Source organism: Lagenorhynchus albirostris, chromosome 12 (assembly GCF_949774975.1).
Source record: "Lagenorhynchus albirostris chromosome 12, mLagAlb1.1, whole genome shotgun sequence".
In the NCBI taxonomy this organism is placed as follows: domain Eukaryota; kingdom Metazoa; phylum Chordata; class Mammalia; order Artiodactyla; family Delphinidae; genus Lagenorhynchus; species Lagenorhynchus albirostris.
The window spans coordinates 51,620,228-51,645,832 of record NC_083106.1 but is presented as its reverse complement, the minus strand read 5'-3'; the positions used below and the strand labels follow the sequence as shown (position 1 = coordinate 51,645,832).

At 37.7% G+C, this 25,605-nt stretch overlaps 1 protein-coding gene across 2 annotated transcripts in view; it reads left to right on the top strand.

Annotated features, from left to right (window-relative positions):
• QRSL1 (glutaminyl-tRNA amidotransferase subunit QRSL1) overlaps positions 1–24,847 on the top strand; it is a 33,087-nt gene extending 8,240 nt beyond the window's left edge. Inside the window, exons 2-11 of one of the 2 annotated variants that reach the window (XM_060168274.1) lie at positions 779–938; positions 1,492–1,590; positions 3,034–3,130; positions 5,449–5,625; positions 13,979–14,154; positions 14,241–14,353; positions 15,231–15,423; positions 15,977–16,094; positions 19,907–20,112; positions 22,966–24,847. In XM_060168274.1, the coding sequence (XP_060024257.1) occupies positions 779–938; positions 1,492–1,590; positions 3,034–3,130; positions 5,449–5,625; positions 13,979–14,154; positions 14,241–14,353; positions 15,231–15,423; positions 15,977–16,094; positions 19,907–20,112; positions 22,966–23,183 (1,557 nt within the window). In that variant the 3' untranslated portion in view covers positions 23,184–24,847. Of the gene's footprint in view, positions 1–778; positions 939–1,491; positions 1,591–3,033; positions 3,131–5,448; positions 5,626–13,978; positions 14,155–14,240; positions 14,354–15,230; positions 15,424–15,976; positions 16,095–19,906; positions 20,113–21,763 lie in introns of both variants that reach the window. The other variant, XM_060168275.1, reaches the window with a different exon arrangement.
• Positions 24,848–25,605: the final 758 nt, after the last annotated feature.

The window sequence follows — 25,605 nt, the reverse complement described above, 5'->3', positions numbered from 1 at the left end:
AACTCTTTTCAGATGGTCTCTAAAGACTTGGTATCATCTTTGACTTCTTGTTATTCATTCCTTTTATTCAGTTAGTAAGTATTTATTATTACTTCCTACAGGAAGTATTACAAGTCATCACTTCACCTTAGGCTTTACTTACTGTCAATATGCAAGTTCTGGTCACTTGAAGTGCAGTTTATTTTAACGTGTTCTTTACTAGCCTTCCTAATGCACCAAAGACAGAGTTTTAGAAAAGCTTGTTTTTAGTTGGCTTTTGAACCCATATTTTACAAGCATTTCTCTCAATTTGTAGTGGCTCTTGCTTGAATTCTCCAATAGATAAAAAGATCTGTTTAATAAAGATCACTTATTTGGGGCCATAAAGTCCTGTAATGCCTTGTCTAGTTCATTCTGTTTTTTGCACTGTGGATGGCCTGTGTTGCAGCTAAGCTTCTCTCTGTACACTATCTACCCTAACCCATGATTCACCCACACTGGGCCTCTCCTTCTCCTAGACAGGGCGGCTTACCTAAACCAGCGATCTTGTTTGTTCAAGCCTGACGTAGAGTTCCTCAGCTAGGGCTATGACTGTGGTGTCCTCCAACCCATCTTTCAGCTGACCAATGTTACCCTTATTCACCACCCTAAGTAAGTGTAGACTTGATAGGTTCTCCTGGTTTTGAATCCAAGCCTCACTTTAAATTTTTATACTTAACCACTCTATCTTCACGCCTCAGTGTAACATTTGAAACTTCTGCAGACTTGGCAAAGGGTTTTTGAATTGTGTATACTCTAGGTTTCTGTGGCACTGAAACAAGGCCAAGTTACTCCAACTGAGCTCTGTCAAAGTTGTCTCTCCCTTATCAAGAAGACCAAGTTTCTAAATGCTTACATTACTGTATCAGAAGAGGTGGCCTTAAAGCAAGCTGAAGAATCAGAGAAAAGATATAAGAAAGGTAAATTACTTTGAATTATACTTAATTGTGACATCCCAAGAGAAAGAGTTTAATTGGATGTAGCAGTCTCCATTTGGCAAGTGGAGCTTTAAACATAAAAAATTCCCTTATTTAAAGAACTGGGGAATTCCCTGGCGATCCAGTGGTTAGGACTCCGAGCTTCCACTGCTGGGGGCCCAGGTTCAGTCCCTGGTTGCGGAGCTAAGATCCTACAAGCCAGCCGGCATGGCCAAAAAATTTTTAAAATAAATATATACATACATACATTTTTTTTAAAAAAAAAAGAACTGGCCATGAGGTATAATAAAAATGAGGCTAACGGGTATAATGTCCAACTGTAATAATTTCTAATACAAATTTGATTTCTGAAGACGTATCTTTAGCAAAAACTAGTAGTTATTTTAATAACTATTATTAATGTCTGTATTTTGAACTAGATACTAGGTTGGCCAAAAAGTTCATTTGGCTTTTCCCATAAGATGCTATGAAAAAACCCTAACAAACTTTTTGGCCAACCCAGTATTTCTTCTATTCTTTTGGCTTTTTAATGCAGGTCACTCACTTGGGGATTTAGATGGAATTCCTGTTGCGGTAAAAGACAACTTTAGCACGGCCGGCATTGAGACAACATGTGCATCAAACATGCTGAAAGGTAAAGTTTAACTGACCGGAGCACTGTTTTATAAAACTAGGTATTTTTCAGTTTAAATTAAAGATAAGATACTAAAGCACAAAGATATTCTCAGACTGATTATATTTGCAAAGGAAATAACTTAGGGTAGAATATTACCTTTTTACTATTTGCTCTTTCAGAGTGCAAAATTATTCTTCAGGGGTAGGCCTGCTTAATGGATGCATCCTACTTAGGAAGACTTGATAACTGACCACAAACATGCTAAGTGACCTCTAACACCCACTCGTTGGTAACACAGAAATAAGTGTAAAGTGGCTGTCATTCCCCCTCTTTTGCAAATGGTATGAGGATTTATTAGCATCTACTGTCTTTTTTTTTTTTTTTGCGGTACGCGGGCCTCTCACTGTTGTGGCCTCTCCCATTGTGGAGCACAGGCTCCGGACGCGCAGGCTCAGCGGCCATGGCTCATGGGCCTAGCCGCTTCCCGGACTGGGGCACGAATTCGTGTCCCCTGCATCGGCAGGCGGACTCTCAACCACTGCGCCACCAGGGAAGCCCTGTCTGGTTATTTTTATCTCCTGACTCCTCCATCTATCACTATCCTTAGTATAGTGAAGCTTAGTTTTATTTTTTAAAGTTTAGTAGGTCAAAAAGGAATCGTATTTATCAAGATATTTGGATCCAAGGAGGAAAAAGAAATGGAAAAAGCATATTTAGGGTACTATGCGCTAAAACTAACATTCTATGAGGTGTATGCCCCAAGTTCCTCTGATAGGTAGACTTGTTAATTGTCTGGGAATGTACACTAGATAGAGGAAATTTTAATTGACAATGAAGATCTATTCCTGCTGGAAATAGATAAAAATTACCATGGTATTTGCACATCTGAGAAGAGAAAGTCAAGTACAATGAGCAAAGTAATAATTTGTGATTAGTTTCAAATGAATTGGGTACATCTCATCCAATACTTTGTAGTACTAACTGTTAAAAGTCAATAGTTTTAGGATGTAAAGACAGAATATATAGACTTTCTTTGGAAAACATATAGCAATTAGCAGTAGAAAAAATTAACTTTCAGAAGAAAGTACAACCTACTACTTAAATTAGAAATAATTAACATGTGAATATGAATTGCTTAATTGCAGTTTAAAATTTTGTTTCTTGTATATGATTTACATGTTCCCTGTTTTCTTTCCTATGATAAAAATTACTGAATTTTTAAGAGGACAGGGGCAAGGTAGGGGAGGGGATTAAGAGGTACAAACTACTGTGTATAAAATAAGCTACAAGAATATATTATACAGCACAGGGAATTTTATCATAAAATTCCGTAATAACTTTAAATGGAGTATAATCTATAAAATTTTTGAATTACTATGTTGTACACCTGTAATATAACATTGTAAATCAATTATACCTCAATTTTTTTAAAAAAGAAGAAAATAACTGAATTTTTTCCAGGTTATGTACCACCTTACAATGCTACAGTAGTTCAGAAGTTGTTGGATCAGGGAGCTCTACTAATGGGAAAAACAAACTTAGATGAGTTTGCTATGGGGTAAGTAAAATTGAAATTTTCTCTTCTTGTATTTCTTTCATCTGTATCTTTAATTTCATTAAGTGTAGGTACCTAAAAGTAGTGAGGTGATTTCTTGAGGACTCTAATGCCAGTTTCTCAGACCCTCCATGAGATTATGTTCTGCTAATAGGTCATATCTCATTTTAGTTTTAATTTGCATTTCCCTGATGACTAACGATGTTAAACATCATGTGTTTATTTTGCTACCCATATATCTTCAGTGAAGTATCTATTCAAATCTTTTGCCCTTTTTTAAAAGTTGCCTTGTCTTCTTACTGAGTTATAATAGTTTTTTCCATATATTCTGGATTCAGGTCCATTATCAGATAGGTGATTTGAAAATAAGTTTTCTGAATCTCTGGCTTGTCGTTGCATTCTCTGAACATGCCTTTCAAAGAGTGAAAGTTTCTAATTTTGATGAAGTCCAGTTCATCATTTTCTTTAATGACTTATGTTTTTGTCTTTTCAAAGAAATTGTTACCTTTCCCAAGGTCATAAAGGTTTTTATCCGATGTTTTCTCCTAGAAGTTTTGTAGTTTCAGTTCTTACATTTAAACTTGTGATCCAGTTAATTACTTTGTACATGATATGAAGAAAGCCAAAGTTCAGTTTTTTTACATATGTCTGTCCTATAGATCTGGGACTATTTGCATAAGAATTCAAATTAAATTACTTTGATTCCTTTGGCAAAAATCAGTTGAACAGGGGCTTCCCTGGTGGCGCAGTGGTTAAGAATCCGCCTGCCAATGCAGTGGTCCTGGGTTTGAGCCCTGGTCCCGGAAGATCCCACGTGCCCTGGAGCAACTAAGCCTGTGCGCCACAACTACTGAGCCTGCGCTCTAGAGCGTGCAAGCCACAACTACTGAGCCTGCGAGCCACAACTGCTGAAGCCCCTGTGCCTAGAGCCTGTGCTCCCCAACAAGAGAAGCCACCGGAATGAGAAGCCCGTGCACTGCAATGAAGAGTAGCCCCCGCTCGCTGCAACTAGAGAAAGCCCGCACACGGCAACAAAGACCCAAGCAGCCAAAAATAAATTAATTAAAAAAAAATCAGTTGAACACATATATAGGTTCATTTCTGGATTCTGTTTTGATCTGTGTATCCAGTATCACGCTATCTTGATTATTGTAGCTTTATAGTAAGCCTTGAAATTAGGTAATAAGAGTTCTTCAACTTTGTTGTTCCTCTTCAAAATTATTTTACGTATGCTAGATCCTTTGCGTTTCCATATAAGGTTTAGAATTGGCTTACTAATTTCTACAGAGAAGCCTGATAGGATTTTGACCGTGGTGGTATTGAATTTATAGATCAAGTTGTAGAAAATTGACATCTTAATATGTGCCTTCTGACCTGTGAATTCTGTATATCTTTCCATTTATTTAGAGTTTAATTTTTCTCAGCAATATTTTTATGATTTCTGTATATAAATCTTGCACATTTGATCTGTCTCCAAGTATTTCATGGTTTTTTGTTTGTTTTTTGCGGTATGCGGGCCTCTCACTGTTGTGGCCTCTCCCATTGCGGAGCACAGGCTCCGGACGCGCAGGCTCAGCGGCCATGGCTTACGGGCCCAGCCGCTCCGCGGCATGTGGGATCCTCCCAGACCGGGGCACAAACCCATGTCCCCCTGCATTGGCAGGTGGACTCTCAATCACTGCGCCACCAGGGAAGCCCTATTTCATGTTTTTTTAATGTTATAGAAAATGGTGTTTTCTTTTCAATTTCTAATTGTTTAACATTGTTCGTTTATAGAAATGTAATTGACTTTTTAATTTTTTTTTATTTAAAAAAATTTTTTTTGGCTTCCCCATGCGGCATGTGGGATCCTAGTTCCCTGACCAGGGATGGATCCTAGTTGCCCCTTGCAGTGGAAGTGTGGAGTCCTAACCACTGGACCACTGGGGAATTTGCCTCTTAAAACTTCTGATTAACAGAGGAATTCCTTCAAAAGACTACTTGTTAACTGTTTGGATGTTTTGTGACACTCTTCAACTGGAAGACCTTAATTTACGAAGGAAATCATCCTAAGCTGAATTAGATGATCAATTGGGATAAAAATTTTCTTTTCTTAGCAGACTAGTTTTTTCCTACTTTCCACCACAAATGCTTTTACTTCCCTTCCTTCACCTCCTCAACTGTCTAATTAAAGAAAGGTACATCTAAGCAGGCTTCCTACCTTTTCTAATTCAAGTTATAGTGGATTATACAGTGTCAGAAGCAAATAATACAATCAGGAGATGAAAATTTTACATAAAATGAATTGTATTAAGATATCTTGCTTCACTTCTTCATCTCAGATCTGGAAGCACAGATGGCATATTTGGACCAGTTAAAAACCCCTGGAGTTATTCAAAACAATACAGAGAAAAGAGGAAGCAGAAGTCTCATGGTGAGAATGAGGATTCACATTGGCTCATAACTGGAGGAAGCTCAGGAGGGAGCGCGGCGGCTGTGTCAGCGTTCACGTGCTTTGCGTAAGATGTTTTTTACTATCTGTACTTTAAAAACCCAACCTAATACAAATAGTCATAAACCATACACAAAATTCAACAATAGAGTCGTTCATACCTTGGTATTTTTATTTCCCTTTACTGAGCTATTTGTGCTTAATGGTGTATCAAAATTATATCTTAAATACACTCAACTTTATGGTACACTTATGTGTATTCTATACATTTAACTTCAATTTAAGACAGCATTTAAACTCTTCCTCTACAGTATATGGTCCTCTTAAAAACATGATTTTACAGAATAAACCAGTTAGCTTAAATAGACTTCATTGAATTTCATTTTTAAATAATTTATTTGGGTATCTGCTCACTGATTGTACAGATATTTAGAGACTAACATACCTTGGCTTTAGTCGAGTGCTGCTGAACTAAATTGTTAGCTGTGGTTTATCCTTCAGCTAAATCTGACTTAAGAAAAAAAAAGGAAGGAAAGAAAGAAGGGAGGAAGGGAGGGAGGGAGGGAGGAAGAAAATGTTCCTAATATGTATCAATAGAATATATTAAATAGTGTTTTTCTAAACCTACAACTAAAAATGTATATAAGTACATAAAATTTTTTCAAATTTGTAGGGAGGTTATTTGTTCAACTGTCATAGTTTGTATTTGGAAAGAATCCATCAATCAATGCTTTTGTCTTAAGTCCCATTTGTAAAGCATTTCTTAACCATCTAAAGAAGAGTAAATAAATATTGCTGTTACTATATTTATTTTATTGGTCTCAATTTAACCAAATAGAATGTTTTCTTTAGCGGTACTATGTGTATTTTAATTATCCACTGAAACCAAGCTCTTTCTGAGGCACTGCAATCAATAAATGATTTATATTTTTTAGAGCTATGGAGGTTTAGATTCTACAGGTTTTTAAGTTTCCCTGAAATCTTGTTAACAAGTAAAAGCATTTCATTTTATCTCTGTGGAATTTTATAGCACCACATTAATATTAATGAGAGTTCTGACAAGCAAGGGTTGCAAGATTAGGGGCTTTTTTCTATCCTCCTCACCCCACTTAGTGTTCATCTTTCTGAATGTGCTTTGAGAAGATGGCATTTTGACACATAATTCCTATGGAAATGTAGGTTTTACTTTTACCCAGACATCAGGGAATCCTAATAAGAAAATGTGTCCTTTTCGAAATTGTGAAAGCAGCAGTCTGATTTTGTGGCTCAAGTGGACTTGGTAAGAAAGACAATCTAATTTGCATTTTCTGTAGAGCACAAGGGCCATGTGACACGTAGGAGCCTTGTTCAGTCCAAAGCTTCACTCTGGGTGTACTCAAGAGAGGCACAGACCCAAAGTAACTCCAGGTTGAATGGGTCCCAAACCATCAGGTGTTCTGATTTGTTTCCCCCTTATTGATTTGTTTCTTTTATAATAGTTTTTAAAACAGGAAGATTCTAGGAGTATTGATACTATGCAACCACTAAAAAGAATGATTTAGAGTGCTATGTGGTGACATGGGAAGAAATCCAAAATACACTGTTAAGTGGAGAACAAGTTGCAGAACAGTATGTATAGTATGTCTTATTTCTGTTAAAAATAATAATTACATATGTATATATGTTAGTTGCATGGAAGTGTCTGAATAAATATATATAAAAAGTGATAACAGGATTATTATGGGGCAGTGATTATAAGAGAAATATCACTTTATAGATCATATAGTTATAAAATATTTTAATTTTTACAGTAGACATTACACTTTTCTAATCAGAAAAACCTTTTTTCCTGAAATAGTTAAAATTTTTAAATTTTTAATTGTGGTAAAATATACATAACAATTTCTCATCTTAACTATTTTTAAGTGTACAATTCTGTAGGGTTAAGTACTTCCACATTATCACACAGCCAGTCTCCAGAACTTGTTTCATTTGCAAAGCTTAAACTCTATACCACTTAAACAATAGCCTCCCATTTGCCCTCCCCCCACCTCTCCAGCCCCTGGCCACCACTCTTTTACTTTCTGTCACTGTGAATTTGACCACTCTAGGTACCTCATATAAGTGAAATTGTGCAGTATTTGTGCTTTTGTGACTCACTTATTTCACTTAGCATAATGTCCTCAAGGTTTTTTTTTTAAAAAGAAAAACATAGACTATATAGATAACTAAGCAAAGAAATGAACAGACACTTCATAGTTGGGTAATGCAAATACAAATAGATGTGAAAATTTATTCAAAAATGCACATTAGCAAAGCTTTAGGTTATCAAATTAACCAAATTTTAAGAGATGCTAGTATTCAGTGATGATAATGAAACATAAAAAAATCCGATTCACTGCAATTGAGAATATAAATTGGCATAACCTTTCTGACAAGTAATTTGACAAAATATATTAAGAACTCATAATGACAGGTAGACCTTTTGTCCCATTAACTCTAATTCTTGGAAGCTAGCCTAAAATTTAATCAGATATATGGACAAAGATTTATGTTTAAAGGTGTTTATTACAAAGTACTTTATTGATGGATTGATTGCTGCACTGCATGGCTTGTGGGATCCCCAACCAGAGATCAAACCCAGGCCCTCGGCAGTGAAAACACAAAGTCCTAACTACTGGACCACCAGGGAATTCCCTACAAGTACTTTATTATGCAGTTATTCTAGCTGGCAACAACATAAATGTTTAAATAACTTAAAATACATTTCTAGCCATGAATCTAAATAAGGTAGTAGAATGGCTGTATCTGAATTTCTGGGAGGGGTGTGTTTAGTTTGTAAAAGCATATTATAAAATTGCCATTAAAAGAAGGTATAAGATTTGTATGTGTATAAATTGTACCAATGTTTTCTTAGGTCAGTCTCCCAAGGCAACAGAAATAAAAATAAACAAGTGGGACCTAATCAAACTTACAAGCTTTTGCACAGCAAAGGAAACCATAAAACAAAAAGACAACCTATGGAATAGAAAATATTTGCAAACAATGCAACCAACAGGGGCTTAATATCCAAAATGTACAAACAGCTCATACAGCTCTATATCAAAAAAACAAACAATCCAATCAAAAAACTGGCAGGAGACCTAAATAGACATTTCTCTAAAGAAGACATACAGATGGCCAATAGGCACATGAAAAGATACTCAGCATCACTAATTATTAGAGAAACACAAATCAAAACTAGAGTGAGGTACCACACCACCTCACACTGGTCAGAATGGCCATCATTAAAAAGTCTACAAATAACAAATGCTGGAGAGGGTGTGGAGAAAAGGGAACCCTCCTACACTGTTGGTAGGAATGTAAGTTGGTGCAGCCACTGTGGAAAACAGTATGGAAGTTTCTCCGAAAACTAAAAATAGAATTACTATATGATCTGGCAATCCCACTCTTGGGCATATATTCAGACAAAACTATAATTCAAAAAGTTACATGCACCCCTGTGTTCACTGCAACACCATTCACGACAGCCAAGACATGGAAACAACCTAAATGTCCATCAGCAGATGGATGGATAAAGAAAATTCGTGTATATAATGGAATACTACTCAGCCATAAAAAAGAATGAAGTAATGCCATTTGTAGCAACATGGATACAACTAGAGATTATCATACTAAGTGAAGTAAGTCAGAAAGACAAATACCATATGATATCACTTATATGTGGAATCTAAAATATGGCACAGATGAACCTAACTACGAAACAGAAAGACTCACAGACAGAGAGAGCAGACTTGTGGTTGCCAAGGGGGAGGTGGGGAGGGGAAGGGATCAACTGGGAGTTTGGGGTTAGTAGATGCAAACTATTACATATAGAATGGATAAACAACAAGGTCCTACTGTATAGCACAGGGAACTATATCCAATATCCTGTAATAAACCATAATGGAAAAGAATATAAAAAAGAATGTATATATGTGTATAATTGAGGCACTTTGCTGTACAGCAGAAATTAACACAACACTGTAAATCAACTATACTTCAATTAAAAAAATAAAGAACTTAAAAGAAAGATTTGTATGTATATGGATAGGAGAATGGACTTTAAAAATGGGAATCAGTTGGGAATTGCCAATTGATATGATAGAGTATTATACATATTTCAAATTTTCAGTAATTTTATTGACATAGTAAAAGGCTCATGATAAGCAAAAAAGAGATGGAAACTTATTATTACAGAATGACCTGAACTGTGAAAGAAAAATTCATTAAAAAAAAGACTTGAATATCAGATCAGAAATAAATGAAAAAGAAATGAAGGAAATGATAGCAAAGACCAATAAAACTAAAAGCTGGTACTTTGAGAAGATAAACAAAATTGATAAACCATTAGCCAGACTCATCAAGAAAAAAAGGGAGAAGACTCAAATCAATAGAATTAGAAATTAAAAAGGAAAAGTAACAACTGACATTGTACAAATACAAAGGATCATGAGATTACTACAAGCAACTCTATGCCAATAAAATGGACAACCTGGAAGAAAGGGACAAATTATTACAAATGCACAACCTGCCGAGACTGAACCAGGAAGAAACAGAAAATATGAACAGACCAATCACAAGTAATGAAATTGAAACTGTGATTAAAAATCTTCCAACAAACAAAAGCCAAGGACCAGATGGCTTCACAGGCGAATTCTATCAAACATTTAGAGAAGAGCTAACACCTTTCCTTCTCAAACTCTTCCAAAATATAGCACAGGGAGGAACACTCCCAAACTCATTCTACAAGGCCACCATCACCCTGATACCAAAACCAGACAAAGATGTCACAAAGAAAGAAAACTAAGGCCAATATCACTGATGAACATAGATGCAAAAATCCTCAACAAAATACTAACAAACAGAATCCAACAGCACATTAAAAGGATCATACACCATGATCAAGTGGGGTTTATTCCAGCAATGCAAGGATTCTTTAATATATGCAAATCAATCAACGTGATACACCATATTAACAAATTGAAGGAGAAAAACCATATGATCATCTCAATAGATGCAGAGAAAGCTTTCGACAAAATTCAACACCCATTTATGATAAAAACCCTGCAGAGGGCTTCCCTGGTGGCGCAGTGGTTGGGAGTCTGCCTCCCGATGCAGGGGACGCGGGTTCGTGCCCCGGTCCAGGAGGATCCCACATGCCACGGAGCGGCTGGGCCTGTGAGCCGTGGCCGCTGAGCCTGCACGTTCGGAGCCTGTGCTCCGCAACGGGAGAGGCCACAGCAGTGAGAGGCCCGCGTACCGCCAAAAAAAAAAAAAAAAAAAAAACCCTGCAGAAAGTAGGCATAGAGGGAACTTTCCTCAACATAATAAAGGCCATATATGACAAACCCACAGCCAACATTGTCCTCAATGGTGAAAAACTGCAACCATTTCCACTAAGATCAGGAAAAAGACAAGGTTGCCCTCTCTTACCACTATTACTCAACATAGTTTGGAAGTTTTAGCCACAGCAATCAGAGAAGGAAAAGAAATAAAAGGCATCCAAATTGGAAAAGAAGAAGTAAAGCTGTCACTGTTTGCAGATGACATGATACTATACTTAGAGAATCCTAAAGATGCTACCAGAAAACTACTAGAGCTAATCAATGAATTTGGTAAAGTAGCAGGATACAAAATTAATGCACAGAAATCTGTGGCATTCCTATACACTAATGATGAAAAATCTGAAAGTGAAATTAAGAAAACACTCCCATTTACCACTGCAACAAAAAGAATAAAATATCTAGGAATGAACCTACCTAAGGAGGGCTTCCCTGATGGCGCAGTGGTTGAGAATCTGCCTGCCAATACAGGGGACACAGGTTCGAGCCCTGGTCGGGGAAGATCCCACATGCCGTGGAGCAACTAGGCCCGTGAGCCACAACTACTGAGCCTGCGCATCTGGAGCCTGTGCTCCGCAACAAGGCCGCAATAGTGAGAGGCCCACACGCCGCAATAGTGAGAGGCCCACACGCCGCAATGAAGAGTGGCCCCCGCTTGCCACAACCGGAGAAAGCCCTCGCACAGAAACGAAGACCCAACACAGCCATAAATAAATAATTTTTAAAAAAATAAAAATACCTACCTAAGGAGACAAAAGACCTGTATGCAGAAAATTATAAGACACTGATGAAAGAAATTAAAGATGATACAAATAGATGGAGAGATATACCATGTTCTTGGATTGGAAGAATCAACATTGTGAAAATGACTCTACTACCCAAAGCAATCTACAGATTCAATGCAATCCCTATCAAACCGCCACTGGCATTTTTCACAGAACTAGAACAAAAAATTTCACAATTTGTAGGGAAACACAGAAGACCCCGAATAGCCAGAGCAATCTTGAGAACGAAAAATGGAGCTGGAGGAATCAGGCTCCCTGACTTCAGACTATACTACAAAGCTACAGTAATCAAGACAGTATGGTACTGGCTCAAAAACAGAAATATAGATCAATGGAACAGGATAGAAAGCCCAGAGGTAAACCCACGCACATATGGTCACCTTATCTTTGATAAAGGAGGCAAGAATATACAGTGGAGAAAAGACAGCCTCTTCAATAAGTGGTGCTGGGAAAACTGGACAGGTACATGTAAAAGTATGAAATTAGAACACTTCCTAACACCATACACAAAAATAATCTCAAAATGGATTAAAGACCTAAATGTAAGGCCAGACACTATAAAACTCTTAGAGGAAAACATAGGCACAACACTCTATGACATAAATCACAGCAAGATCCTTTTTGACCCGCCTCCTAGAGAAATGGAAATAAAAACAAAAATAAACAAATGGGACCTAATGAAACTTAAAAGCTTTTGCACAGCAAAGGAAACCATAAACAAGACCAAAAGACAACCCTCAGAATGGGAGAAAATATTTGCAAATGAAGCAACTGACAAAGGATTAATCTCCAAAATTTACAAGCAGCTCATGCAGCTCAATATCAAAAAAACAAACAACCCAATCCAAAAATGGGCAGAAGACCTACATAGACATTTCTCCAATGAAGACATACAGATTGCCAACAAACACATGAACGAATGCTCAACATCATTAATCATTAGAGAAATGCAAATCAAAACTGCAAGGAGATATCATCTCACACTGGTCAGAATGGCCATCATCAAAAAATCTAGAAACAATAAATGCTGGAGAGAGTGTGGAGAAAAGGGAACCCTCTTGCACTGTTGGTGGGAATGTAAATTGATACACCCACTATGGAGAACAGTATGGAGGTTCCTTAAAAAACTAAAAATGGAACTACCATATGACCCAGCACTCCCACTACTGGGCATATACCCTGAGAAAACCATAATTCAAAGAGTCATATACCAAAATGTTCATGGCAGCTCTATTTACAATAGCCAGGACAGGGAAGCAACCTAAGTGTCCATCAACAGATGAATGGATAAAGAAGATGTGGCACATATATACAGTGGAATATTACTCTGCCATAAAAAGAAACGAAATTGAGTTATTTGTAGTAAGGTAGATGGACCTAGAGTCTGTCATACAGAGTGAAGTAAGTCAGAAAGAGAAAAACAAATACCGTATGCTAACACATATATATGAAATCTAAAAAAAAAATGGCTCTGAAGAACCAGGACAGGACAGGAATAAAGACGCAGGACATAGAGAATGGACTTGAGTACACGGGGAGGGGAAGGGGTAAGCTGGGATGAAGTGAGAGAGTGGCATGGACTTATATACACTACCAAATGTAAAATAGATAGCTAGTGGGAAGCAGCCACATAGCACAGGGAGATCAGCTCGGTGGTTTGTGACCACGTAGAGGGGTGGGATAGGGAGGGTGGGAGGGAGACGCAAGAGGAAAGAGGTATGGGAACATATGTATATGTATAACTGATTCACTTTGTTATAAAGCAGAAACTAACACACCAGTGTAAAGCAATTATACTCCAATAAAGATGTTAAAAAAAAAAAAAAGACGAAGTTACTATGCCAAAATGTTAACAGTGCTTGCCTCAGGGTGGTGGAATATTTTGTTACATCTTTACACTTTTCTGTATTTTAAGAATTCTCTGGGGCTTCCCTGGTGGCACAGTGGTAGAGAGTCCTCCTGCCGATGCAGGGGATACAGGTTCGTGCCCCAGTCCGGGAAGATCCCACATGCCGCGGAGCGGCTGGGCCCATGAGCCATGGCCACTGAGCCTGCGCGTCTGGAGCCTGTGCTCCTCAACGGGAGAGGCCACAACAGTGAGAGGCCCGCGTATCATAAAAAAAATAAAATAAAAAAAATTCTGAGATGAGCATTTTCTTTTTTTGTAAAATCAGGAGGAAATACATTTTTAAAATATACATTTAAAAAGATAAATTTCAAATATAATTAGAGATATATTATCCTGCTAAAGAGAATTTCATTTAAATTTCAGGGCTTTAGGATCAGATACAGGAGGATCAACCAGAAATCCAGCTGCCCACTGTGGGGTTGTTGGTTTGAAACCTAGCTACGGCTTAGTTTCTCGTCATGGCCTCATTCCCCTGGTGAATTCAATGGATGTGCCAGGAATCTTAACCAGATGTGTGGATGATGCAGCCATTGTGTTGGGTATTTAAACGATTCCATATAGTTTCAAAACATTGTTATTTCACTTCAGTACTGTGTCTGTCACTCATAAATATTCCTACTTACAGGTATACTAGCTGGGCATGATCCCAAAGATTCTACCACAATTCAAGATCCTGTTAAACCATTTACGCTTCCCAGTTTGACAGATATGAGCAAACTATGTATAGGAATTCCGAAGGTAAGTCTCTCTTTACAAAAGTACTGTCAAGTCAAATATAGAGCACAGACTTGGGAAACAGACTGGTTGGGTTTGAAGCCCTGCTCTGCCACTTTTATTAGCTATGTGACCTGAGCACATGAAAATAGATATGTTAAATTACTAACCTTTTAAAATTTTAACTTTGAGCTTAGCAATAATTTTTTGTTCTGGGAGACTGTGCTGTGCATTGTAAGATGTTGAGCAGCATCGCTGGCCTCTAACCCTAGAGGTAGCATCCCCACCACCACCACTGCCCCACTAGCAAAACTGTCTACAGATGTTACCAGATATCCCCTGGTTGAGAGGAAGAGGAGAGGAAACTGCCCCCAGTTGAGACCACTGCTGTAGAGAAATACTGTAAAATCTTTAAATCTTTAAAATCTTCAATTAAGGTAATAGGTGTGCCTACTTTTAAGGATTTAGAGAGAAACAGACTTAGTTGAGAATCCTGGATCCTCTACTTACCTGCTGTGTAACATTAGGAAAGTTAGTTAACTTCTCTAGTCTCAATATTTTTCATTAATAAAAAGAAGGATGATAATACCTACATTGTAAGACTGTTAAAAGCATTAAATGAGAGAACCTGTGGAAAGTATCTAGCAGAGTGCCTGATATATAATGAACATTTAACAAATATAAGTTCTCCAACCAGATCTCCAATCTTCAATATTATTATATTGAGCTCACAGTATCTTGTCATGCCATAAGCACTCTTCAATTAGTTCAGTCTTTCTAGCTACCTGCTAGCAATTTAATCAGATGTTCTAATGTATTGCCAAAGTTTCTGGAGTACAAATTTTTATAACACTATCTATACAGATATTCTAATTTCTGTATTTTGACTTTTTCCAATAAGGAATATCTTACACCAGAATTGTCGAGTGAAGTACAATCTCTTTGGTCCAAAGCTGCTAATCTCTTTGAGTCTGAGGGCGCCAAAGTAATTGAAGTGTCCCTGCCCCACACCAGTTACTCAATTGTCTGCTACCACGTATTGTGTACATCGGAAGTGGCGTCGAATATGGCAAGATTTGATGGGCTAGAATATGGTAAGTTGCCTGTGTTTTGGATTTTTAAGAAAGTTGTCTCAAATATTTGAAAGGTTCGTTTATTAGTAGCAAAATATATTATTGCCAGGGATAATGTTAAGATTTAGAGAAGTAAATCAGTGAATCCTTTTACCTTTGTCATTTTAGCATTATAGTCACACTATTCATCATAATATCTCTGTATCTTCAGCTCACCCTCTGGACTGTGCATATCTTGAAGGTAGAGTATTTTAGCTTTGTATTATCAGTCCATACAGTGTGGTACCTGGCACAGGGTAGGAGCTCAGTAAACATCTGAATAAAATGAATGAATGAATGAGGGAGTGAACAACTGAAGTTTCCCTCTTCATTATCATTTTCTCTCTCCTTGCTTCCTGACAAGTCAGTCAGTCCAAAGGCAGATAAAAAAGAGAAACCATTAAGGTCAATCTCATGAAATTTTAGTATTGGTCACAAATGTGAATCTTGACCCGCTTTTCAGCCAAAACTTTACTTCCTTTTCAATTAATGTTTTGTGGGTTTTTGTTTGTTTGTTTTTGTTTTTTGTTATCAGGTCACAGATGTGACATTGATGTGTCTACTGAAGCCATGTATGCTGCAACCAGACGAGAAGGCTTCAATGATGTGGTGAGAGGACGAATCCTCTCAGGAAACTTTTTCTTATTAAAAGAGTAAGATAATCAGCTTAGGAATTTTCCCCATTCTTGAAAACTCCATAGTAAAGTAGTAGCATGTCTATCAAGTCTTGTAAGTTGAGATATTTGCTAAGGAAGCAAAATTCTTATGATTTAAATTAGAAATCATAATTAAAGGCCCATTTATGGTACTTTTGGCTCGTGGTTATTCAAAAACAAACCAAATCATTGATGCTCTAGCTGAATGATTAGTACAAGCTAAGTAGGAAGCCCTGAAGGATTTTAGCCTCATTAAATATCCCTTATTATTGCCACATTGTCTTACTGCTCTGAGAGCCTTAAGCAGGAAGTTACACTGGTGTCTCTTAAAAAACTTAGTGTATCAACGTAGTTTTCCCTTGCATCATGTATCTGTTCACTCCAAAAAAGAATTTTAAATTACTATGACTTTGGTATAAGTTTGTTCACCATCTTGTGAATAGGATTCATCTTCCATACTACCAGGTCTGTCTAAGAGGACATGAGAAGTGTGAAAAAGCAAGAATGGTTGTACCAATAGCTTCCTGGGGTTTTGCTCTATGTCCCATAGATAAATAGATAGATAGATAGATACATACATACATACATACATACATAGCATTTTATTCATCTGTGCATCTCCTCAGGGCCAATAGTTAGGATTACTTTTTCCAAAGATACTATTTGAACAGCTACTGTGAAAAACAGTATGGAGATTCCCCAAAAAATTAAAAAGAGAATTACCATGTGATCCAGAAATCCCACTTCTGGGTGTATATCTGAAGGAAAGAAATCACTGCCTCAAAGCATTATTCACAGTAGCCAAGACATGGAAACAACCTAAGTGTCCGTCAACAGATGAATGGACAAAGAAAATATGGTGTGTGTGTGTATATATATATATGTAATAATGAATAATATTCCATTGTATGTATATGTGTGTGCATGTGTGTATATATATATATACACACACACAGCAATTTTATAGTTAATTATATCAATAAAGCTGGAAAACAAAAACTAAAATTATTATCTGATTAATGGGGAAATCAAAGGGCTTTGTTTATTTGCTTCCCTTCTAATGTTGTCTAATGTCTGAAAATGGTTGTTTCATTTTGTCTAGTTTTCGGTTGTTTAAAATGGCAGAGTAAATCCATCCCTAATATTCCCATCACTGATGGAAGCAGAAGATGGGCTTTTGAACTATATTTAAAGTAGGAAGAAGTTTAATAGAAGTATTTGTTCTTTTATAAAAAGATATTGTTAGTACATTATTTAAGCCATCAGCTGTTGGGTAAATTATACGTGATGCCTGCATTCATCTCCCTATAGATCCTGTGGTCAAATGATAATAAGGACATCTGATATTTCTATAGCATTTTTGGGGATAAAAAGATTTCACATTTTTATCTCATTGTATTTGGTCCTCAGAAAGATTGGAGTTGTTATATCCATTTTTCAGGTGAGGAAACTGAAGTTAGAATGATTAATACTTTCGCCACCTTCATTAACAGCTTCAGGAGGATCTAAGGAGTATTTTCTTTTTCCATTTCTTTGCATCATTGACTTATAGTCACGCCTATGTCTGGCTAATTCCTTAATCTTTTCAGTAAAGTAAGCATTTTTTTCTTTTGGGGGCGGGTGAGGAGTAACCATCTCCTTTATTATTATTTTTTATTACCACAATTAGTTTAGTGAACATCTATCATCTCATATAGACACACCATTAAAGAAATAGGAAGAAAAAAATTTTTTCTTATGATGAGAACTCTTAGGATTTACTCTCATCAACGTTCGTGTATAACATACAGCCGTGTTAATTATATTTATCATATTGTGCATTACATCCCTAGTACTTATTTATTTTATAACTGGAAGTTTGTACCTTTTGACCACCTTCATCCAATTCCCCCTCCCTCCACACCCCGCCTCTGGTAACAACAAATCTGATCTCTTTTTCTGTGAGTTTGTTTTTGAAGTACAATTGACCTACAACACTATGTTAGTTCCTGGTGCATAACATAAGTGATTTGTATTTCTCTGCATTTCAAAATGATCACCATGATACATCTAGTTGTCATCTGTCACCATACAAAGATATTACATAATTACTGACTGTAGTCCCCAAACTGTACATTTCATACCTGAAAGTTTATAACTCTTAATCTCCTTCACCTATTTCTCTCCTTTCCCCTCACCCCCCTCTTCTCTGGCAATCACCTGTTTGTTTATCTATGACTCTGTTTCTGTTAGTTATGTTTGTTCATTTGTTTTTTGGATTCCACAGATAAGTGAAATCATACAGTATCTTTCTCTGACTTATTTCACTTAGCATGATACCCTCTAGGTCTATCCATGTTGTCACAGATGGCAAGATTTCATTCTTTTTTATGGCTGATTTTCCATTTTTTATATGTATTGATACTACATCTTTATCCATTCATCTACTGATGGACACTTTAGGTGGTTTCCAAATCTTAACTACTGTAAATAATGCTGCAATGAACATAAGGGTGCATATATCTTTTCAAATTAGTGTTTCTGTTTTCTTTGGATAAATACCCAGGAGTGGAATCGCTGCATTGTGTGGTAATTCTATTTTTAATTTTTTGAGGAATCGCCATACCGTTTTCCATAGTGGCTGCACCACTTTACATTCCCACCAACAGTACACGAAGGTTCCCTTTTTCCTACATCCTTGCCAGTATTTGTTATTTGTTGTCTTTTTTTTTTTTTTTTTTGCTGTACGTGGGCCTCTCACTGTTGTGGCCTCTCCCATTGCGGAGCACAGGCTCCGGACACGCAGGCTCAACGGCCATGGCTCATGGGCCCAGCCGCTCCGCGGCATGTGGGATCTTCCCAGACCGGGGCACGAATCCGTGTCCCCTGCATCAGCAGGCAGACTCTCAACCACTGCGCCACCAGGGAAGCCCTGTTGTCTTTGATAATAGCCGTTCTGAAAGGTGTGAGGTGATATTTCATTGTAGTTTTGAATTGCATTTCTCTGATGATTAGTGAGGTTGAGCATCTTTTCATGTGCCTGTTGGCACATCTGTATGTCTTCTTTGGAAAAATCTGTTCTGGGCCTCTGCCCATTTTTTAATTGGTTGTTTATTTTTTTGATGTTGAATTGTATGAGTTCTTTGCATGTTTTGGATATTAACCCCTTATCAGATACAGCATTTGCAATCATCTTCTCCCATTCAGCAGGCAGGCCTGAAGCATCTTTTCATGAATTTCACATTTCCATTCCTGGGCTATACCTGTCTGTAAAGTACGAAATTGCAAACACTGCATACTTTCCCCAGTTACTGTGTCCAGAGCTTGCTAGTTTCTAGTGTCTAATTCTGATGGCATGTTAGAATTTTCCAAAACTTCAGAGTCCTTATAATAATTATAACTATAGATGAAATAGGACATTATAATAATAGAAAGGATTGGAATGAGCCTCCAGAGACCTAAGTTCTAGTCCTTCCTCTACCCCTGTCAATCTTTGCAGCCTTTAGAAAGTCATTTAGTTGCTATGCACTTGATTTTCCTCACCTGAAAATGAATGTTCTGGTTTAATGATGTCCCTGGAAGCGTTAATATTTTGTGATTATATGTACAGAATTGCATCTACTGGTGATTTTTAATTAATTCCAGTTATACAAACTTTTAGAGTAACAGTGTGGTTGAACAAAATTCATTTCTATGTGTTGTTAGGAATCTTACTGGCGCCTGCTCCAACAGGCCAAGAATCCAGTGATTCTTTAACAAGCCTTGTGCATGAGAATTGATTCAAAGAAATAACGAAAAGCCCTTAAAGTGTCATCTACTTTTTTCCACAGAAACTATGAGAATTATTTTGTCAAAGCACAGAAGGTGAGACGACTCATTGCTCGTGATTTTGTGAATGTTTTTAACTCTGGAGTGGATGTCTTGCTAACTCCTACCACCTTGAGTGAGGCAGTGCCACACACAGAGTTCATCAGAGAAGACAACAGAACACGAAGTGCCCAGGATGATCTTTTTACACAGGCTGTAAATATGGCAGGTGAGGATCCCTCAAGAACATTCTGGTTTTCTTCAATTTTTAGGTAGACACCCTGATCTTCGACTTAGGTTCTAGCTAGATTGTTCCCTAAACGCAATAGCTTGTCCTTCTGGAATGCTTGGGAATGTATGTTTGTGTGTGCATGCGTGTATCTATAGGCTTGCACTTACCACACACACATACATTAATTTTCAAACCTACAGAAAAGTTGAAGAAGTTGTATAATGAATACCCATATGTCCTTTGCTTGGATTCATCTTTGTTAACATTTTGCCTCACTTGCTTTCTCCTTCCTCTCTCTCTCTTTCACACACACACACGCACACACACTCAGCTTTTATTTGAATAATTTGGAAGTTTCAACATCGTGTTACTTCATCCCTAAATACTTTAGCATGAATCGTCTAAGAATAAAGACATTCTCCTACATAACCACAATTCCATCATCACACCTAAGAAAACTAACACAAATACAATAATATTCCAAATACAGTTCATATTTAACTTTCCTCAGTTGTACCAAAAATGCCTTTTATAGGGTGTTTTCCCCGATATATTTGTTTATGATATCTCTTAAAGTCTAGAACAGTTCCCCAGTTCTGTATGTTCTACAACAGTCTGAACCACATCAGACTGTTATAATTTTTGTTTTAATCATCAAACATAATGTAGGAAACTCAAGGGCAGAGGGAACAGTCTGTTGTATTTATCTATCTATACTTTTTTTTTTTTTTTTTTTTTTGCGGTACGCAGGCCTCTCCCTGCTGTGGCCTCTCCCATCGCGGACACAGGCTCCGGACACGCAGGCTCAGCGGCCATGGCTCACGGGCCCAGCCGCTCCGCGGCATGTGGGATCTTCCCAGACCAGGGCACGAACCCGTGTCCCCTGCCTCGGCAGGCGGACTCTCAACCGCTGCGCCACCAGAGAAGCCCCTATCTATACTTTTATTTACTGTGTTCATTTCTCCCTGATGTATCAGATCCTTTGCTTTACCATATCCTTTCTGTTTGGAGAACAATTAGCCATTCTTTTAGGGTAGGTCTGCTGGCAACCAGTTCTCTTAGCTTTCTTCTGAGAATGTCCTGATTTTCCTTTCATTTTTAAAGGTTATTTTTGCTGGATATATGATTCTGATTTGACAGTTCTTTTCTTTAGCGCTTAAAAAATGCCCTGCTACTTTCTTCTGGCCTGCATAGTTACTGATAAGAAATACCCAACCTTTTAAAAATTTTGTTTTAAGTGACATTGACTCTTTTGAGGAGTCTAGTACACTTGACCTGTAGGATATCCCATCTGTAATCTGAATTTGTCAGACTGCTTCCTCATGATTGGGTTGAGTTAAACATTTTTGGTATAAATACTACATATGCTTCATGTCAAGAAACAGTTAAATATCAGTTTGTCCCACTTTTGGAAGCTAAGTTAATCCCTTGGTTAAGGAAGTAACTACCAGATATTTTCCTTATGAAGGCCCGTTTTCCTTTTGTCAGTTGTAAGCAATTGGTGATGTAATACTTTGAGACAGTGTTTCCCAATAAACTTGAACCCACTTTTAGCATCTATTGATGATCCTTGCCTGAATTAAGTATTACTTAGAGAATTACAAAATGCTGACTTTTCTAATTCTACCATTCCTTCTACATATGTTAGCTAGCAGTCTTCTCTAAAGAACAGCTTTCCTGGGACTTCCCTGGTGGCGCAGTGGTTAAGAATCCGCCTGCCAGTGCAGGGGACATGGGTTCGAGCCCTGGTCTGGGAAGATCCCACATACCACAGAGCAACTAAGTCCATGCATCACAATAACTGAGCCTGCGCTCTACAGCCCGCAAGCCACAACTACTGAGCCCACGTGCCACAACTACTGAACCCACGTGCCACAACTACTAAGCCCATGTGCCACAACTACTGAAGTACACACGGCTGGAGCCCGTGCTCTGCAACAAGAGAAGCCACCGCAATGCGAAGCCTGTGTACCACAACAGAGTAGTCCCTGCTCGCCGCAACTAGAGAAAGCCTGCAAACAGCAACGAAGACCCAACGCAGCCAAAAAATACATAAATTAATTTAAAAAAGAAAACATAATTTTTAAAAAAGCTTTCCTTTTTTAAAAGAATTCAATGTATTATAAGTAATTAACTGTCATTATTTTTGATGCTCAAATTTAACCAACAGTTGCGTATCCTTTAGACCAGCCCGCATTAATTTTTGAAAACTTTCTTATTTTATGGCATAACAAGATGTCCCAGGCTGTCCTACTTTCTCTTCCCCAAAACTAAAATTAAAACTACCCTGAATTACTATTTTTCATGTAACAAATTGGCAAAAATTCAAAAACTGAACAACACACTCTATAGGTGAGGCCGTAGGAAAACACTCATTTTGCTGATAGGAGTTGAACAGGTACAACTTTTTTGGAGGGAAAGTTGGCAAAATATCTAATTACATATACATTTATCTTTTGATGAAACAGTTCCTCTTCAGCTGAGAAACGTTCAGGAATACCAGAAAAATACACAAGGTAATTCACTGGGGCTTGGCATGAAATAGCTAAATACCGAAAACAACCAAAATCTCCAACCACAGAAGAATGGTTGAATAAATTATGGTAAAAGCACATGATGGAATACTATGCAGCTATAAAAAAGGAATGAAGAAGGTCTCTGTGAACAGATATACAGTGATTTCTAAGATATTAAATGAACAAAGGAAGATACAGAAGCATACATATAATTTTTGTGATTCTTTTTCATTAACCTTGTCTTGTACCTACTGGCACTGGAAAGTGGAAGAGGTCTCTGCATCTTAGGGTGGAGAATTAATCAACATTTAATGGGTCTCTTTCTTTTCCTCAGGGTTGCCAGCAGTGAGTGTCCCTATGGCCCTGTCAAGCCAAGGGTTGCCAATCGGACTACAGTTTATTGGACGTGCATTTTGTGACCAGCAGCTTCTTACAGTTGCCAAATGGTTTGAAAAACAAGTACAGTTTCCTGTTATTCAGCTTCAGGAGCTAATGGATGATTGTTCATCAGTCTTTGAAAATGAAAAGTTAGCTTCTGTTTCTCTAAAATAGTAGTGATAACTATATCATGCAAATTATGACTTTTAAAGATTTTATATTCTAGAAAAGTCAAGTGATCTTGCAATTTGGTTCACTGTCAACACAGTCAATCCTTGGAATCGCTTTTTAAAATTCTTGTGATATAGTTAATTACTTATGAATAATCTGTCAGCATTTATTAAGCATCCACTAAGTATAAACAAAGTACAGGATTTCTATTATAATACAAGATACATGTTCCTGAAAAATGATGCATTCTGTAAAAATGTTCATTAAAAAGAACATTGCTTACAGTACTAGTACTGTACTGTACTGTAAGCAATGTAAGTACTAGTAAACCTCTCAAAACTTGTACATCTTTGTAACCAAAGCACTAACAAAAACAGGAAGTGGTACCTCCAGAGATAACCTGGACAGCCCAGCTGACAGGCAACTCATCATGCGGTGGAGGCCACCTCAGCGGATGTTAAAAATGCACAAAAATAAAATGGGAATATCCACTTCTAAGTCTGAGCAGAGCAGGTAGAGGAGGAGCTCTGAGCACAGGAGGAAGTGCAACCTGCTGGGGCCCAGAGTCCTGCAAGACAAGGGTGTGCCTCTCTCTCTGGCGAGAGCCCCAGGTGCAGACACTTCTCTAAGAATAGAGCTGCAATGACTGAGAACTTTTTTCCTTTCCTGCTAACAGTTAAAATCTTACTTCTGCCATTCCAGAGCCCCATGCCAAGGAACCAGAGTAACTCCATGTTATACTGAGTTCATTCTAGTTCGATCCCAAACAAGCTCAGTGATGCCATAGAGACATTTGTTGTGACCTAACAGACCAGACTGGACTCGAAACTTGGTAGCTAGTAGAGCATGGTTTTAGTGAGAAAGTTTCAAGATACACAAGTAAGATCCCATATGAAAAACTTGTATATAATTTGGTGAGGATGCCAAAGAGAAGAAGCCCGTGGACCTCCTCCCTTACCCCAGATTCTCTATTCCTTATGGTTTTCTTACCCTCTCGACTTTCTTTACAAGTGCTCTCTCTTTGGGCTCCTTGAGCACAAAGAAACATTAACGGGAATATGTATTCAGAATCTGAAAAAAAAATCTGATGAAAGTCATACATTTACCCGCTATAAAGTTTCACTGTTGGATTTGTCTTTGCCAGAACACCATTGTCATCTCATATTTATCATGTGTTCTAATTTGACACTTGTTTACTGTTGATAAGTATAAGTGGGGAGCTGAATTATTATTTAACAGATTCACTTTGTTTAGTAAGAAAAAAGTCCTTTCTAAATATGAAAGACCTGAAGGAAAAACATAGGCAGAACCTTCCCAGAACCACTAGGATGTTGAGTGGTGGTAGTTTAACCTGCGTGGTACTTTTCATTAATAATTTTCTCTCCCCCTGGGATCCTCCCACTCCCAAATACTCTATCTGATAAACTTTACATAAAAGTTTTCTGTGCCAGGCCCGTAGGCCCACTAGGATTCTTAAATATTTTGACGTGAGTCCCTGAAAAAGGAAGAAATTCATGACAGAGAATTGCTTTACTTTATAACACGAGAAAACTCTTAGTTGGGGGAGCTAGTATGATGCAAATGGCAAGCAGATGAATCTTTGCCCCAGTCTTTCTTTTATGTGTGTATAATTCAAAATAAAAATTTTTCAAAGAATATTTATGTAATTTCTCTTATTCCTGTATCTCTGCTTGAGTTGCACTAACGATTTGAACTGGAAATAACAAAGTGAAACATTTACTGTTCTCACGTAATAACACCCAACTAGCGTGAAATGATACCTAATCTGTTCTTTCTTTTCCATCTTTACCCTAAGTCTAGTAGATCTCATTTTGCCAAATCACTGTCTGGGAATTTAAGGGGAAAATGGTTTCTGTGTCTCAGCTAATTAAACCCTGAAATAGTTAGCAACAGGGCTGCCACAGCAGAGCACGTCAGAAAGGCGAAGGTGGCTGCAAGTGTAAGATGAGTTCCTTGATAAGACAGCGAAACAAAGCACTGCTAGAGTGAAAAAATGTGATGCGTTCACAAATCTTTGCACCCTGACACCACACAGCCAAATCCAAGCCAGATCCGTGTTGACCAACACTTAGCGTTACCAAGAAAATCGCTTGAAACCAGGGAGGCAGAATGTTCTATTTGAATGGCTATTTGACACCAGGTTGTTGGGAACACAGGACTGTGGGCCATCTAGAAAAGAGCATGGTACAGAAGAGGAGCTTCTAAAAATGACAAAGGATGGTGATTCCTATGAGGAAATCACCTGCACCTTCTACAGTGGACAAGAAATATCTTTAGGATTTTAGAACAGGATCTAAAGAACAGTGAAAAGAGATCTGGTTACAGGGCACCAAAAAGTAGACCTCGGGGATTCTGTAAACTGTGTCATACCCTGTTCCAGTTTAAGTAAGGGAACAAACTAATG